At 39.9% G+C, this 14,667-nt stretch overlaps 1 protein-coding gene across 1 annotated transcript in view; it reads left to right on the top strand.

Annotated features, from left to right (window-relative positions):
* The window catches only part of TXNRD1 (thioredoxin reductase 1), a 37,537-nt gene that overhangs the window by 1,190 nt on the left and 21,680 nt on the right, over positions 1 to 14,667 (top strand). The window contains exons 2-3 of the mRNA XM_065679926.1: positions 9,780 to 9,889; positions 12,079 to 12,201. Coding sequence (XP_065535998.1) covers positions 9,780 to 9,889; positions 12,079 to 12,201 — 233 coding nt within the window. The remainder of the gene's footprint in view (positions 1 to 9,779; positions 9,890 to 12,078; positions 12,202 to 14,667) is intronic.

Raw genomic sequence — 14,667 nt, 5'->3', positions numbered from 1 at the left:
CTTAGTGTTATGGCTCCATATTGCTTAGTATCTTTTAATTATACCAACATAAAATCTTCCAGTCTGAGTCAGGAGTCTGGCATTGGAAGCATTGGGTGTTCCTTGACCCTAACAGGAAGGACTGGGCAAAAAGAAGACTCTCAAACGACTGTCCAGAGAGGCCAGTTGTGTTTGCACTTCCAGGGCAGTTAGGGTTAACCCACAGCAATGCCCTTACCTAATGCTGCCTTATGACTTAGAAATCCCCGATTTAGCTTTAAATCAGATGCTGAAAGCTAAGCAGGTGTGGGAGCACAGAGTCTGGGGCAGAGCTCCATAGCAGTATATCTGGCTATGGAGTTATACCAAAACCTGGTTCCTCTAGACAACAATATGCTGCTGACACAAACTCAGAACTGAAGCCTGCATCTTAACGAGCTTTTTCAGCCCTGTGAAGCTGACTCATTTAGGCTAAATGACTTAAACCAAAGTCCAAACAATATGTTCTTTTTTATATGCTCTGCTGTATCTTTGGTTTTTCAGTTTAAGAAATTACTACTCATTGCTGCCCATTCTACAGCTCTGGCAGTGTCTTAAAGTAGTTCTCCCGGAAATTTGGTTTAAACTGTGACGTCAAGGTTTTTATTTCAGCATCTAGGCAGTTGTGCCTCTGGGGTGGTTGTGTACCAGTGGGTTATTATCTGTAACCCAACGCCCACTTCCTGAAGGAACAAGTCAAAGTTTTTAATGTCCATCAAGAACAAGAGATGAGTTGTGGGTGCTGTGGAAGAGGCTAAATAGATGATTAAACCCAAATAATTACAGAAATGCAAATAGAGATACATAATTTACTTTAAAACTGAAATATAATTCAGATAAGCTAGTCGCTCATTGTTTAACAGACTTTAAAACACGAACAATCTCAGATTAACCCCTTTCCATAGTTAGTCATATCAAGCAGTAGGATTTGTTTAATATCTACATACATCTTTTGGACAAAGCATATTTAAACTGATGTGTGTAGGAGGAGGAAGAAATTGGTCTGTTCCTAGCTGTAAGAATTTCTTAATTACTCTCTGGGTCTATTCCCACCCTTCCATCATTTTGTCAATGGGAATAATAAATTCAGAGTTACTAATTTGCTGTGAGGTCTAAGAATGTTTAAAAAGGCAAACGTTAGGAAGCTGGTGATGAGGGAAGCTGGCAGTGAGCAAAACTGCCAAGGAAAATGGTGGCTAGCACAGGAAAAAGTAAAAACATGAAGATAAAGTACTTACACATATTTTGCATAACTGTGAAATACGTTCTTTTGTCCTTAGCTTGTGCTTTCAAAAAGGTTATCCTACAATTTTAAAATAGCATTCAGTTTACTTCAACAATTACATTTTGCATATGCAGTATTTAAGATATTTTGTAGCTGTAAAGGTATGAAAATTGGCAATAACTCAGAACATAATGCTTATACTGACTATTTTTTGTTGTTGTTTATTCATCTCCACAAAGCCTTAGTTTTCAGTATTATAAACATGTTTTACTGCAGAATTAAGGTAGCCTGGGTTGCAGGTTTTGCTTTATAAAACATATTGTTTGTTTCTGTGGGACTCAATCTTGGTATAACCTCAACTGATACCTTTCTTCCCTCCAGATCCTCATACTAGTTAAATTTTAAGAGCAGTTATATTTTAAGTTCAAGTAGACTTTCACACATGAAGTTGCTTTGCTCCTTTCAGGACTGGGCACTTGGGACACGCTCACTAGTGGGCCTGGAATTAAATTTGTGTTGGATTCTACAAAGTGAACTAACAAAGCATTGTAAAATCACCACTCCTCATTTTTAGTGCTTATATATAATAGAGAGCCTCTGAAAACAGCGTAACCGTGAGGTAGAATAACAGAGGGTTCAACTTTGGTGGTCCTAGTTCTGTGCTTAATTACCAGTGGTAATTAAATTGCATTGACATTTAGGTATGTATCTGAGTAATGAGGCCCCAAATATTTGTATTTTTGCAGTATTTCCTGCAGATGTTTTGACCATATAATTTACATGTGAATTGCTCAGGGTAACAATAACAGATGCGTCATACCACTGTGGAGACCAGTAGAGTGGATTTGACTCCTGGAGGTGGCATTGTGGTTGCCCATGTTCATCCTGTGCCCTTGTTCACAGTTACGCCATCCTCTTGATTTCTCCTGTGAACAGGAACAGTGCTTATCACTAACAGTGTATGGTACTCATCTCCCTTTTTCCAGTCCATTGTTATGGTTTCTCTATTTTCAAGACTTCCTTGAAGATAAAACTTCACTGCTTGCTCCTGCATGAAGGTTGCTCCTCAGTTAAGCCCATTGTGGGCATCGTTTGGTAGGGTGTCTTGCTATTGTTTTGGTTGTGGCTGTAGAAAGCAAACCAAATTCCAGATAAAATTGTACACTGTGTCTTATTCAGTGTGTTGAATTGGTAACTTCTTTTTCCACTGGTTTAAAACGAGTACAGTTTACCACTCCTGTCTCCTGAGAAAGTCATATCTTTGATGCTGCCTATGACTTTGATATATTTTTTGATACCTGCCAGTTGTAATGCAGCTGCCTTCCAGTCTGTAGCATCTTGACTCGTATTTCCTGTGAAATTCTTTTCCAGTGCTTGTTTATGTTTTCATCATCCATCCTTGTCAGTAACTGCCTTTCTTGAATGTGGTGTCACAGTGTAGGTCTTCCTCACAGAGCCATACTCTAACTTGCCATGCTATATTTGACACCATCTCTTTTTCTTCATCTTCAGTTTGATGTGCTGTTTTTCTTCCAAAAAGCTCACAGCTGTTGCTTTCATAGCATATTGCCTTTCCTGTATATACTCTTTGTGCCTTGTAGTGTTGATTATGTAGTCAGACTCATTTATGGTAAACCCTTTGGAACTGGGTGATTGGGAGGTAATTTCTGGCTGTTATGACGGTATCTGACCTAGCACTTTTATTTGCATATGAGATACAAATGCAAAGGGAGGAAGTAAGTAAAGCATGCAAATACTTACATTTCCATAGAAAATAATAATAGCCTAACCTAGTGTAGTCTTAGCTTTTCTTAAAGATCTGCTAATGAACTTTTTTTTATGTACTGAACTGAGATAGCATCTCATTTCATCTTCTACTCTAGCATACTTGCCTGTTTTACTTGTTGAGTCAGCTGCTTGGGGAAGAAAGTGTTGTTTGCCATGGTCACCTCACCTGCACCATGGTGTTGCATCCCCAGTACAATGGGAAGGAAGCTCTTAACTTCCTTAACTCCACCACTGTTTGCATAGCCTGACACAAAGCAAGCGTACCTCCAATTCTAGCTCGCAGAAGTGTAACATATTTACTGTTTTCCACCCATCTTTCACAACTGTTTCCAGCTAGACCTTTGTCAGAACCTGTGTGTATCAGAATGGTTTGTTGTATCACTGAGGTGGCAAGACAGTTTGTAGGGCAGTGTCCTGTTAGGCTACCCTGCTTCGCTCACTTCATAGAAATGCTGTGTCATTCTTTGCTGGGATACTACAAGCAGGATTAAATTGTTCTGACCAAGTCCTTTTGTTTTTGAGAGACAAAGAACTTTGATTACTCTGGACTAAAATGAGTGGGTCTTCCTCCACCCTTCAAAAAGCCCTGCTTGGGCAGAGAAAAAAGTCACAGGCTTCTGGGCGAAGTACCAGAGTACTTTCCATGGTGCAATACCTGCCTTAAACTTCATGCCCATTCTTGGAGATAACTTGCAAAAAGCTTACTTTCCTTTAACTGTGTTCTCTTTTAATACTGACTTGTTTGACATAAAACATAATCACATGAGAGCTGTTTTCCACCTTTTTTTTTTTTTTTTTGTGGTGTTCTCTGTGACTCAACTGCAACCCTGATTACAAAGAGATCTGTGGGAATGAATAAATGGCTTTAGTTGTGGAAGAGACAATAAAGGCATGGCCAGTGGCAGTGGGGACTAATGAATGGCACCAGCACCAGGAGATCCTGTTCCATCCCTGCTAGGTGCTGCTTCACCTCTCTGTGCCTCAGGTGCCACACTTGTTCAGTTGTGGCTGCTGATACTTCCTTCTCCTGTCAGAGAGTTGTTTATTTGATGACCAGGAAAGAAAAAAAAAAGTAGCATGAGAGTATTAATCACAGTTTGTGGGAGCCACAGGTTTGTGTTGGCCACAGGAATTTGAAGAAAAAACAGCAGGATGCTCAACTTTTTCAGGTCATCCCAAATGAAGGGTGAGCCAGTATGGAAGGCACTGTGAGCATGATACACCCACAGGTAGTCATACCAGAAATCAGCTTCCTTTGCTTTGATTTGGGTTAGACAGAGCATTATAATAATATGGGTAAATCCAAAAGCAACAGCAGCTTTTGAAGGGAATAGACAAAAATCCATGTTAAAATTATCAGTATTGTAAGATGATGTTTTCCGTAAAGATAAACCTTTGTGTGAGCTGTGACAGCTTTTACTGCAGGTCCAGAGATAGAGAAACTTTAAATTAAAAGTTTTTCATAACCTAGTCAACTTAGTTCACAATGAAATAAAGTGAAAAATGGAAGAGGTCAAAGATACCTAAATAATTTAGCCTTACCTGCCTTTTTACTGAGGAAGAGATGATCTGAAGTTCACCTTTAATTTACATATCTTGTCCTGTTTAAGCCAATGGAGTTTGTACTATAGATGTTATAGAAATATTTGAGGTCAGCATGTGATGTTATGCATCCCTGTTAGTGCTAATTAGAGCAACCTGGCTATTTCCTATATGGTTTGCTGTAAACAATTACATAAGAGTAATGGCTGAAGACTTTCTAGGGCAAGTACCAATTGCCTGATACTGCTAAGGACTTTGGTGGCGATAGCACTACCAGGAAGGTCTGTGAGAAAGCCTGGGTTTGTTGCAGTGAGGTCTCAAGTTCCATAATTATTATGGCAGAAACATGTCTTATAGGACTTTTCATAACAAGCCGAAGAGTACAGTGATACCCTAGTTTAAATCAGTAAAGTAAAATACCTTTTCATATTATGGTTGGACTTTCATGGTAGCTGCAGGGATAACTGGAAAAGGAAAAAAAAAAAAAAGGGCTGGAAGTAGGAGTTACTTTTTTTGCTAGGAACTGAGGCCAATTTCAGAACCCTTTTTGCAGACTGTCAGGATGCAACAGGTTATAAGCTTGAGTGCCTGGTTGTATAGAAGCTGAGAATGAGGTATTTCAGTTTTAAGCTGCTTGCCCTACATTAGCAAATCTTCTCATTCTTGCATGCAAGGGTGCTTGGTAGATTGGAGCCCAAAACACAGTCTTGAGTTAAAAGCAGGTTGGAGGATGTTGCTGAGTCATAGTCATATGTTTATTAGAAGATTGACCTGAAAGGTGTGAATTCTGTCACTTAAGGCCTTTGAGTGGGAGCTTTTCCATTGAGTATAGAGAGCTTTGAATCAGGCCCTCAGATGTTACTTGAAAGTTTGGCTTTCGTTTGATCTGGCATTCGTCAGTGTTTCTTCTTTGGCTTGTCTTGGTTTTGTAACTCCTGCCCTGCTATGTAGAGCTTAGATTAAAAATTCTCAGTAGATTTTTATTGTCCTTTGAGAAAACAGCACTGTAAAGCTTTCTATTATTTTCTGCCTTTTCAATGTGTTAACTGCATTTGGTTTGCTGACAATGATGAGGCTTTTTTTCTGCTCTGACTTGAAGAACTTAACATCTAGGATGAAAAGTTTCCAGACGGAAATTTGTATCTACGTGTTTTGCCAGTTATAAAAATGCTTTTAAATGCATTTTATGCTCAAATAGTTGTGGCAAAAAAGAATTTATGTTTTCATGGAGATAGATGTTTTGGAGTAACACCAAGGACTACAGTCCAGGACTGTGTTAAAGGAAGTCTGTGCCAAAGCAGAGCCCACCAGTTTCTGTTTGCATACCCTGTTTCAAGTAAGGGCAAAATTAAGTTATTCTGCATTATATCTTGATGTTGATCCCATTCAAGCTATGCTTTATTTAAATGGAAGAAGTCTTAAGCTCTTAGATACGATTAAGAGCAGATTAACAAGAATGCAATGAAAACTAAAGCACTTTGCAGCATCACATTGAATAAATGTAAGTAACATATGAAAATTTCCAGTTTCTTAGGAAAACACACTTTACTGTTTTACTTGTCAGTGTTGAAGCTTGGTGGTTTTTTGAATTTGAGAATGAGTGTTGTGTTTTAACCCCAGCTGGCAGCAAAACACCATGCAACCACTTGCTTGTTCCCCCCCAGTGGCATGGAGGGGTTAAAGTGAGAAAACTCATGGGTTGAGATGAAGACAGTTGAATAGGTAAAGCAAGAGCTGTGTGCGTAAGCAAAGCCCCAAGTTTCCATTCCTTCACAGGTTGTCAGTTCAGCTGATCGTAAGGTAGCCTCTGGCATGGATCTCTACATGATCCAGGCTGGAAGTGTGTATTTAAAAGGCTTGGCTTTTCCCCCCTTGTCATAATCTGGATGATATAATGGCCAATTGATACCATTAATTCCAAATGTTTGAGTTTATGCAACAGAGGAAGTAGTGACCTGTGTTGAAAAGGAAGAAAAAAGGAAGAAATGAGCAAATCTAGAAGGAAGAGCTGGGAGTTTCTCCACCTAAAAAGTTCACTTGAGCACAAGGTAAACATTCATCATCACATGAAATAGCCCGTACTTCTCAGGTGCCTGAAGATAAGGGTGTAAAGCAAATTGCATGCTTGCTCCTTAGCATTACAAAATTGGGGGCATCTTCTGAACTACTGGAGTAGACAAAGCTATTTTTTAACTACATAAAAAATGTGAAGTTTGTTCTTGTTGATAATGTCCTGTGTGGTACAGAAAATCTAGGTAAATCTGTGAAGACATTTACCTTGAAGTGCCACTTACAGACCTTCATGACAAATAGTTGAAGGGCAGGTGCTTTCCACGGTTCCCCACATTGTGTCTCGGCAGCCTGTTGGATCCCTGTGCGGATGCTTTTGCAGAGTAAGGCAATTCTTATCCTGGAGCAGTTCTGCTCATGAACCTATTCTATGCTTTTGTGGCTGGTCATGTTCCTGCCTGGTCAAGGCCTTCTGAAATCAATTGTGCCTTTTTGCTCCTCTGCCAGAAGTTACACAACCAACAGTCAAAAGTTCAGAGGCCTTGGTACCAGGGAGGACTTTGATTTGTGAGGAAGCTCACTCCCAATAAGGAAGGATATGGATTAAAAATACCATAGTTGTTTCACTGTTTGTTTGTTTTGGGGGTTTTTTCCCTGCTTAAGAAGGGTCATTGAGGCTTTGTGTAGTCTGCTTCAGAAATGGATTCAGGTAAACGCTAAATAGGTGGGGTTTTCCACTGGTTTAACAAGCTGTTAAGCAAATCTGGAGTTTTGCTGCTGCCAGCAAGAGAAATGCTGCTGCCTCCTCTTCCTCTCTGCTGTTCCGTATGGGTATGTCTTCTGCCTGACACCAGCTGTGGAGCTCACAGGACCCTTCACTGAGCTTGTTTGGCTGGTGGAGAAACTGTCCACATCTTTTCTTCTCCTGGGTTAGTTTTCTCCTAGGTTAGTGAGTTGGTTTAGCTCATGTAAAGGTCTTTCGGCTGCCAGAGCTGGTGCCAAGTACCCAGACAGCAACACAAATTAGAAACCCAGTGTGGGTAGGCTTGTCCCCTTTTGATAGCAGTGATTAGTTAGATTGGTTCACCACACATCAAGGAGCACTTTGCAGGTCGTAGGGGAGATAGCACTCAACAGCCACCACCTTTTAGATTGGGATGAACAAAAAGCAAGGTGGTGCTAGGGCAGGGTGAGAGCCTCACTGGATCTTCCTGCAGTGGTTGTGAATTCCTGCAGATGTGCTTAAGTGACGCTGATGCTTATGGACAAGAGAAAGCCCTTGCTACTATGTCTGAGGATTATCCAGAGTGGCTCTATGATCCAGGTTCTCCTACACTACAAAGAGATGTCTGCTGATTGATTTCTGGGAAGTATCGATTCATCAGGAGTGTGGGTTATTGTAATTGCCGTTAATGGCTGGAATTTTATGGAGAGCAAGCATGTGACGCACAGAGCACTTTCTGCTTTGTCATCCTGCCTGTGGCAGGTTGCCCAAACCAGCAAGGGAGAGGCCCCTTGCAGCACTTGCATGCAGACTCTTTCAAGTCTCTGCCAGAGGTTGCCTTTGGGTTTTGGGGCTATTATTAAAGCTTGGCACTTCTAGCACAGACCTACCTGAAAATAATTAGAGATGTTTATATAAATACCTGTGCTGGAAAAAGGCTAGATTTTTACCTCATTGAAGATACAGCTTTAGGTGAACATTCCTGAGGTTGTTCAGACTTGTTACAGGAAAAAAATACAAGGCTTCAGTTGCTTCAGGTACATGCAGGACTGTAGCTTTGATAATATACTGAAGAAAAACATTCTGCATTGTGAAGATTGTGACCAGCATTCAAAACCTGCGTCCTTGCTTTTCTTCTTATATGCGTGTGTATGTACACAGATTAATACCTACATCCCTTTCTCAAGCTAGAATAGGCCAGTTATTATCCATCACTAACATTAACTATGGCATAACAATTCTGATCTTCAAACCCCTTTACCAACATCATCAAAGTACCCTTCCCAGGACCTTTGTAAGATAAAGGAATATTATCGCCAAATTTCAGAGAAGAAATCTTAGATGATGAAATTGCAGCACAATTTTCAGTGACTGCCTTTAGGCTTTTGTGTGTGTGTCTGTGTGTGTCTGTGAATGCTCCTCAAGTTTGTGGGCTCTTTGCCCAAGGAATGTATACGCATTCAGTATGGCTGTTTAAATATGTGCACGTGTCAGAGTTTGCTCATTGATGCTAGTTGTGCAGTGCAAAGTATGTATGTGATTAAGTACAAGCATGTACTGACCAATTTATTGGAAATTCAGCTTAAGATAACTCACGAGTTATGTGGAGGAAGGCAGAGATGATAATAGATTGCAATAAAATATTAATTTTCTTCTTTTTTTGTTTTTCCATGCCATATCAAGTGTCACCAGTGTTCAAGGCCAGGTTGGATGGGGCTTTGAGCAGCCTGGTCTAGTGGGAGGTGTTGGAACTTGATGAGCTTTAAGTTTCTTTCCAGCCCAAGCCATTCTGTGATTATATGTGTAAAGATGTACTTTTTTCCTTTCTGATAATATGCTTAAGCTTTCCTCCAATACATATATAAAATCAGCTATGACCAGTGGGCAAACAGATCTTTTGCAGACTTTGAATACATTTGTTTAGAGGATTTCATAGTATGAGCGATACTGTATGACAGGAATTAGGTGGGCAGTGAGCGGAAAGAACAGTTATATCAGTAAATTGAACAGGAAGAAGTTTGCAGGGAGCTAATTGCAGGAGAAAAATCTTTTAATTCAGTTTAAAAAGTACAATACTGAAAAAATACAGCAGATCAGCATGGAAAAAATCCCTTTCTGGGCAAGAAAGGTAAAAAACAGTAATTCTGCTTTAAGACTTAAGTTTCAGGATTAGCCCCAGCAAATCTTATTTCCTTGCTTTGTTCCAGGCATGTTGTTAGATTGGCAGAAAGTACTGAAATCCCAGCCAACTCTTGTATGGGATTTTATTAAAGAGAAAAATATAGCAAGTCATCCTAACGTTGCAAATGACTCATCAGTAGCCTTAGGAAACGCTCCCCCGAGACAGGCATGCTGCTGAAGAGGAAACGATGAAGCTGCTAGGCCACTCCCCCCAGACAGTTTCCCTTGAGGAGCACAGCCTTCATAAGGGAGGTCTCTCCTGACACTACGTTACTTTACTCTATTTCACAGAGGGAGCACAGAAGCTGCAAGAAGGGCAACGGCATGTAACAGCAGAAAGTTCACAGCCATTTGGTTTTGTACAGGAGGCGCAAATAGAAGAGGATGAGAAAACTTTAGAGGTAGGTGGAGGTATACTTTAAAAGTGTTTAATTTTGACATTGAAAAATAATGAGGCTATAGGCTGTCTTTTTAAAATTGTAGTTTTTGGGAGAAGAATGGAAGAAATCCATGGTCAGGATGGGATTGTGGTGATGAACGACTTTCCCCGGTAAATGGGACGTGGAACTTGTCCTTGTGGCCACTCCGGGGCATGATTCTGGGAGGTGGTTTCAAAGGGGAAGGCTGTAATGTACTTTGATCTGAACTTTAAATGTGTTTTCATGAAGAATGATTATGAAGAACTAATGAAAAATGAACTAAAGAGTAGGGAATAAAAGCTGAAGTTTCTTAATCCATGTGAAAACAGGAAGCATTTTTCTTAAAAAAAGAAGTAGCGTGATACAAGTAGTGATCGAAGCAAATTTTATGAGTAGGTGTTGTGGTTTCTCTATATGCATCATAAAGATCCCGTTCTTAGTAGTTGGGTCTAATGACTGTATGGGACTTAGTCTGCCCTTAAGTTTCACACCATGATGTTGCCACTGAGCAAACAAGATGTGCATTGGGAAAGAATGGCACACCTTGTCTAATTCTGTGCCCCTGAATGTGAATAAAGTGAAACTGCATATCATAATACAGCATGCGCTCCTTTTTGACTCTTACTCTGCAGTAGGAAGTTTAAGCCTGGCCAATGGCCGTGTTGGAAAACTAGAAAAAAGGGGAACTGAGTGCAGAGTAGATTCAGTGGTAGGGTTATGTGTTTGGGTGGTAGAGCAAGAGGACAAGAGGAAGGAAGATGAGGTATTTTTGGATGTTTTCACAGCAGCCACGGGTGTTTTCTAGGTTTTGTTTCCACTATTAACATCCTACCCAGGGTTATGAACTATTAAAATATGACTTTCTACAGGTAGATGCATAGTCTGAATTTCTGCTGGCATTGCTGTGTAACTTGCTGGAGGGATAGAGGATGTTTGTCTATGCTGGCAGCAGTCTCTAGGGTAGATGCAAACTATACTTAGAAGGAAGGAATAATCTAACCTCAGAGGAAGGCGACAGAATGGGTTGAGCACCAAGTTGCTTAATGCAAAACAAAAATAAGTTTAAAATAGAAAGGAAACTTCACTGGGGTTTTGGGGGTTTGGGTGGGTTTTTTTTTTTTCATTCCTTTTTTTTTTTTTGCCAGGACTATTCCAGTAGTACTGAATCAAGTCCTACCTAGTTAGGCAGATAAAAACACTTCAATAAAAATGAGCAGATTTGTGGAGTTACTATGTGTGGATTTATTTACTTTTTTGGTCCTGAAAGTTTTGTTATTACTTTAGTTGGTACACACAGATTTACACCAACTGAGGAGTCTGATTTTTACTCATTCCAATCTTGTCCTGCAGTTAGAGAGGCACTGAGAATTTTGTCAGCCACTCCAAAGGCTTGAAGGTCCAAAAGCCAGATAAACCAGAGCTTCACAAATCAAGTACAAAGGCTCATTTTGGAAAGAGTATATGAGGACAGTGCAATGTTCTTCATGGCAAATATGAAGACAGTGCAATGTTCTTCATGGCAAATAGCTGTCAAAATGCGTTTTATCACTTGTGTGTTGTTTTTCTGTGGTAGTCATATGATTAAAAAAAATAAATCTCATGTGAAATTGTAGCGATCACACTTGATCCATTTGATGCCAAAGTTAGTTGCAGTGCTATACCAATGCACTAATAAACACAGGCATGTTACAAAAATGTAGTTTTCAGAAAGACTGGTAATTGCAGATTATCACAGTGTTTTATACGGTTGTCGTATTTTCCTCCTAATACATGCAGGAAGAGGGGAAAAGCACTAATTAGGAAAGTCCAGGGCAGACGAAAAGAATAAAATAAATTGGTAGAACACCTGTGTCGGAAGAGATGTATCTCAACCTGGAGTACGGAGTATGAGGAGGCACTAGAGTTGCATTGATATGGAAAACAAAGCTCTACAAGGAAACCCAGGGCTCCAACAGTTGAGAAAATTCATAGTTTAGTATCTAGTAAGTTCTGAGCCATTCAAGGGTGAATTAAGAAGGTGAAATTTTTAAAAGCTAATTAAAAGCAGAGCTCAGAAAATTCAGATGGACTTATGTTCCCTTAGCACAATACTTGCTGATGAAAATACTAGTTTTTGAGCTCTGTGGGTAGTGTTTCATTGTTTCATAATCCTTCTTATTTTCCATGTTCAGGCACATAAGGAAGGCAGTCTTCGAAAACGGCAAGAAATGAACGGGCATACAGCGGTGCCGCATACCTACGACTATGATCTCATTGTCATTGGTGGGGGCTCTGGTGGTCTAGCAGCTGCCAAGGTATGAGAAAGAAAATACAGATTTATACTTGCCTTATAAGTTGGTGGATGACATCCTCAACATCTTGGATCTGGGTATCTTTAACACTGTAGAGACATAATATTTCTACATGATCAGTGGGATTTCTTTTGAGGTTAGCCCCATTTTTACAATAGTATTTTCCTTATGTTTTGGAGCAGGAAAGCATAAAAATGGTATACTTCTTAATAGAATGAAACTTTGTCCCCACTAATGGGAAATGATGCTGTTAGTAAACAGGTAGGTATTTCAACAGTGTGTATTAGTAGTTGAATTAGAATTCAACTCATAATTGAAAAAGTTTTAAAAACTAGTCGAATATTTGGGAGGTTTCTAGTTTTATCTGAAAGTAGTAGCTGTTCGGAAATAGTTGTGCATGTTGTTTTAATTCTTGACAATCAGGGAAATTTTGTGATTTGTGAGCTTATATAGTTGCATAAATGGAGATTTTGCCTGTACTTTAGCACAGTTAGGTTTTCATCCTTCATTTCTAGGGTCTGGTACTTTCTGTCTGTATCAAAATAATTTATGATTCTCAGTTAGGGTATTGATTTTAGAAGAATATTTAGAATTAAGAGAATCCAGAATGGTGTAGAATATACCAGTTCTTAGGGTTGTCATTATCCCAGATACTTGAAACTTGCTGAAATTTAATGTTAAACAGTAACTCTCCTTTACATCGGTAGTTAGGCATATTGCGCCTCTTCTCTCTGTGGCAGAATGAACTATTCAGAAGTGAATTCAGTGTTCTTAGAAATAATGCTATTTTGTTGCTCAAGACCTGGGGCTGGATTATTCCTCCAGATAGATAGGAGGCATTTCTTTTGTTCTTAAGAACTGAAGGAAGTAAATTGAGGAGTGAAAGAAAATGAGGAGACTATTTCAGCAAAGAATTGGATTCATACCAAACCTCAGTCCCTTAGAAGAACTGTTATAATGGAAAAGTGTGGTGCTGAGTGGTGGATTTTAATATGCCATATGTCCATGATTTATTCCAGTAATTTACTACTTTCACATCAGTAGGCACACTGTTGTCATGGAGTAGGATGGAAGAGAAGATCTTCACTATGAGGGCAGTGAGACTTTGGAACAGGATGCCCAGAGAAGCTGTGGCTGTCCCATCCCTGGCAGTGTTCAAGGCCAGGTTGGACAGGGCTTGGGAGCAACTTGCTCTAGTGGATGGTTATTGCTGTGCCCATGGCGGGGCGTATTGTAACTAGGTGATTTTTAAGGTCCTTTCCAAACCCAAACCATTCTGTGATTCTATGACCTATAAAAATTCTGGTGTCCTGCAAAGAGAGGCAAACACTGGTTTTGAGAGGATGGGGATGTTTTAGCACAGAACAGAGTAACTAGTAAAAGGGAGCTTGCAGTAGTGCAAAACCAGTCTGCAGTAATCAAAAGCCATTTGTTGATGTTTCCATAAGGAGACTGCTCTGCTTTGTTGTATACATATGTTAGGTTATGCAGCTACAGCAGTGATGTTTATTGTATCATTTTTCAGCTGTGGGACAGAAAAGGTATGTAGCTAGGAAGATAAATTGCCTTATTGCTTCAATTCTGAGTTTAAAGTATATTGCTTATTAGTGTTCTCAAGTGATTGTAGAGCCGGAGATGGTGGAGCAATAAAGTCACTATAAGAGTAATATGTGTATTTCAAATCAGTTTCACGAAGCTGAAGTGAAACTGGTTTGCACCTATAAACTTCTGACTTTTGTGAATTAACAAACAGTGCTTTGAAAGGCAAAACAAAATGGGGGGAAAAACCCCGACAACTGCACAACTCTTATTCCAAGTTCCAAATATCTACAGTGAGGTGTGCAGCAGTTTATCTAAGTTGATGAAATGTGTGCTTTCCAGTATGACACATGCAGCTTTGTGTGCATGTCTCCCTTTTCCTCTCTGTATTGTGCTCAATGTGGTTACTTCGGAGGTGTGTCTCCAGGGTGAGTGCAAATGTTGCCAAGCTGACTTTGTGCAACCCACTGCAGACGCAGGCTGAATTGCTAGGCTTTTACTATCAGTTCACACAGGACATCTTCAGCCTTAAGCAATCTTGTTGTGCTCATGCAGCACTGCACTTAACCCAGTAAGGTTTGAAAGCCTGCAGGGCAGGTTTTGTTACTGTGGGCATATCATTCTGCAGAAGTGGTTATATCTGCTTGCTGAGGTGGCAACACAATGCTGTGCTGTATTATGTGAGCCTGTAGCTGAGTGTAAGCTTGGGAATCCATGCATTCTATTTAGCTAACACTAGTAAAGTTCTTCTGAGCTGTGTGTAAGAGTTGTCATTATAAAGGAGCATTAATAACATGTCTCAGTCCCTAAGCACCTTTCTGAGGAACTTTCTCAGAGGTGCTACGTATGGATAGAAGTTTCCCTCTTGACCAACTTTGACCTCAATCAGAAGCAGATCCAGTGCATCAATATTTTCAAAAGGTGTCTACA

The sequence above is a fragment of the Lathamus discolor genome, chromosome 1 (assembly GCF_037157495.1).
Source record: "Lathamus discolor isolate bLatDis1 chromosome 1, bLatDis1.hap1, whole genome shotgun sequence".
In the NCBI taxonomy this organism is placed as follows: Eukaryota; Metazoa; Chordata; class Aves; order Psittaciformes; family Psittacidae; genus Lathamus; species Lathamus discolor.
This window is presented reverse-complemented; position numbering and strand designations above follow the sequence as displayed.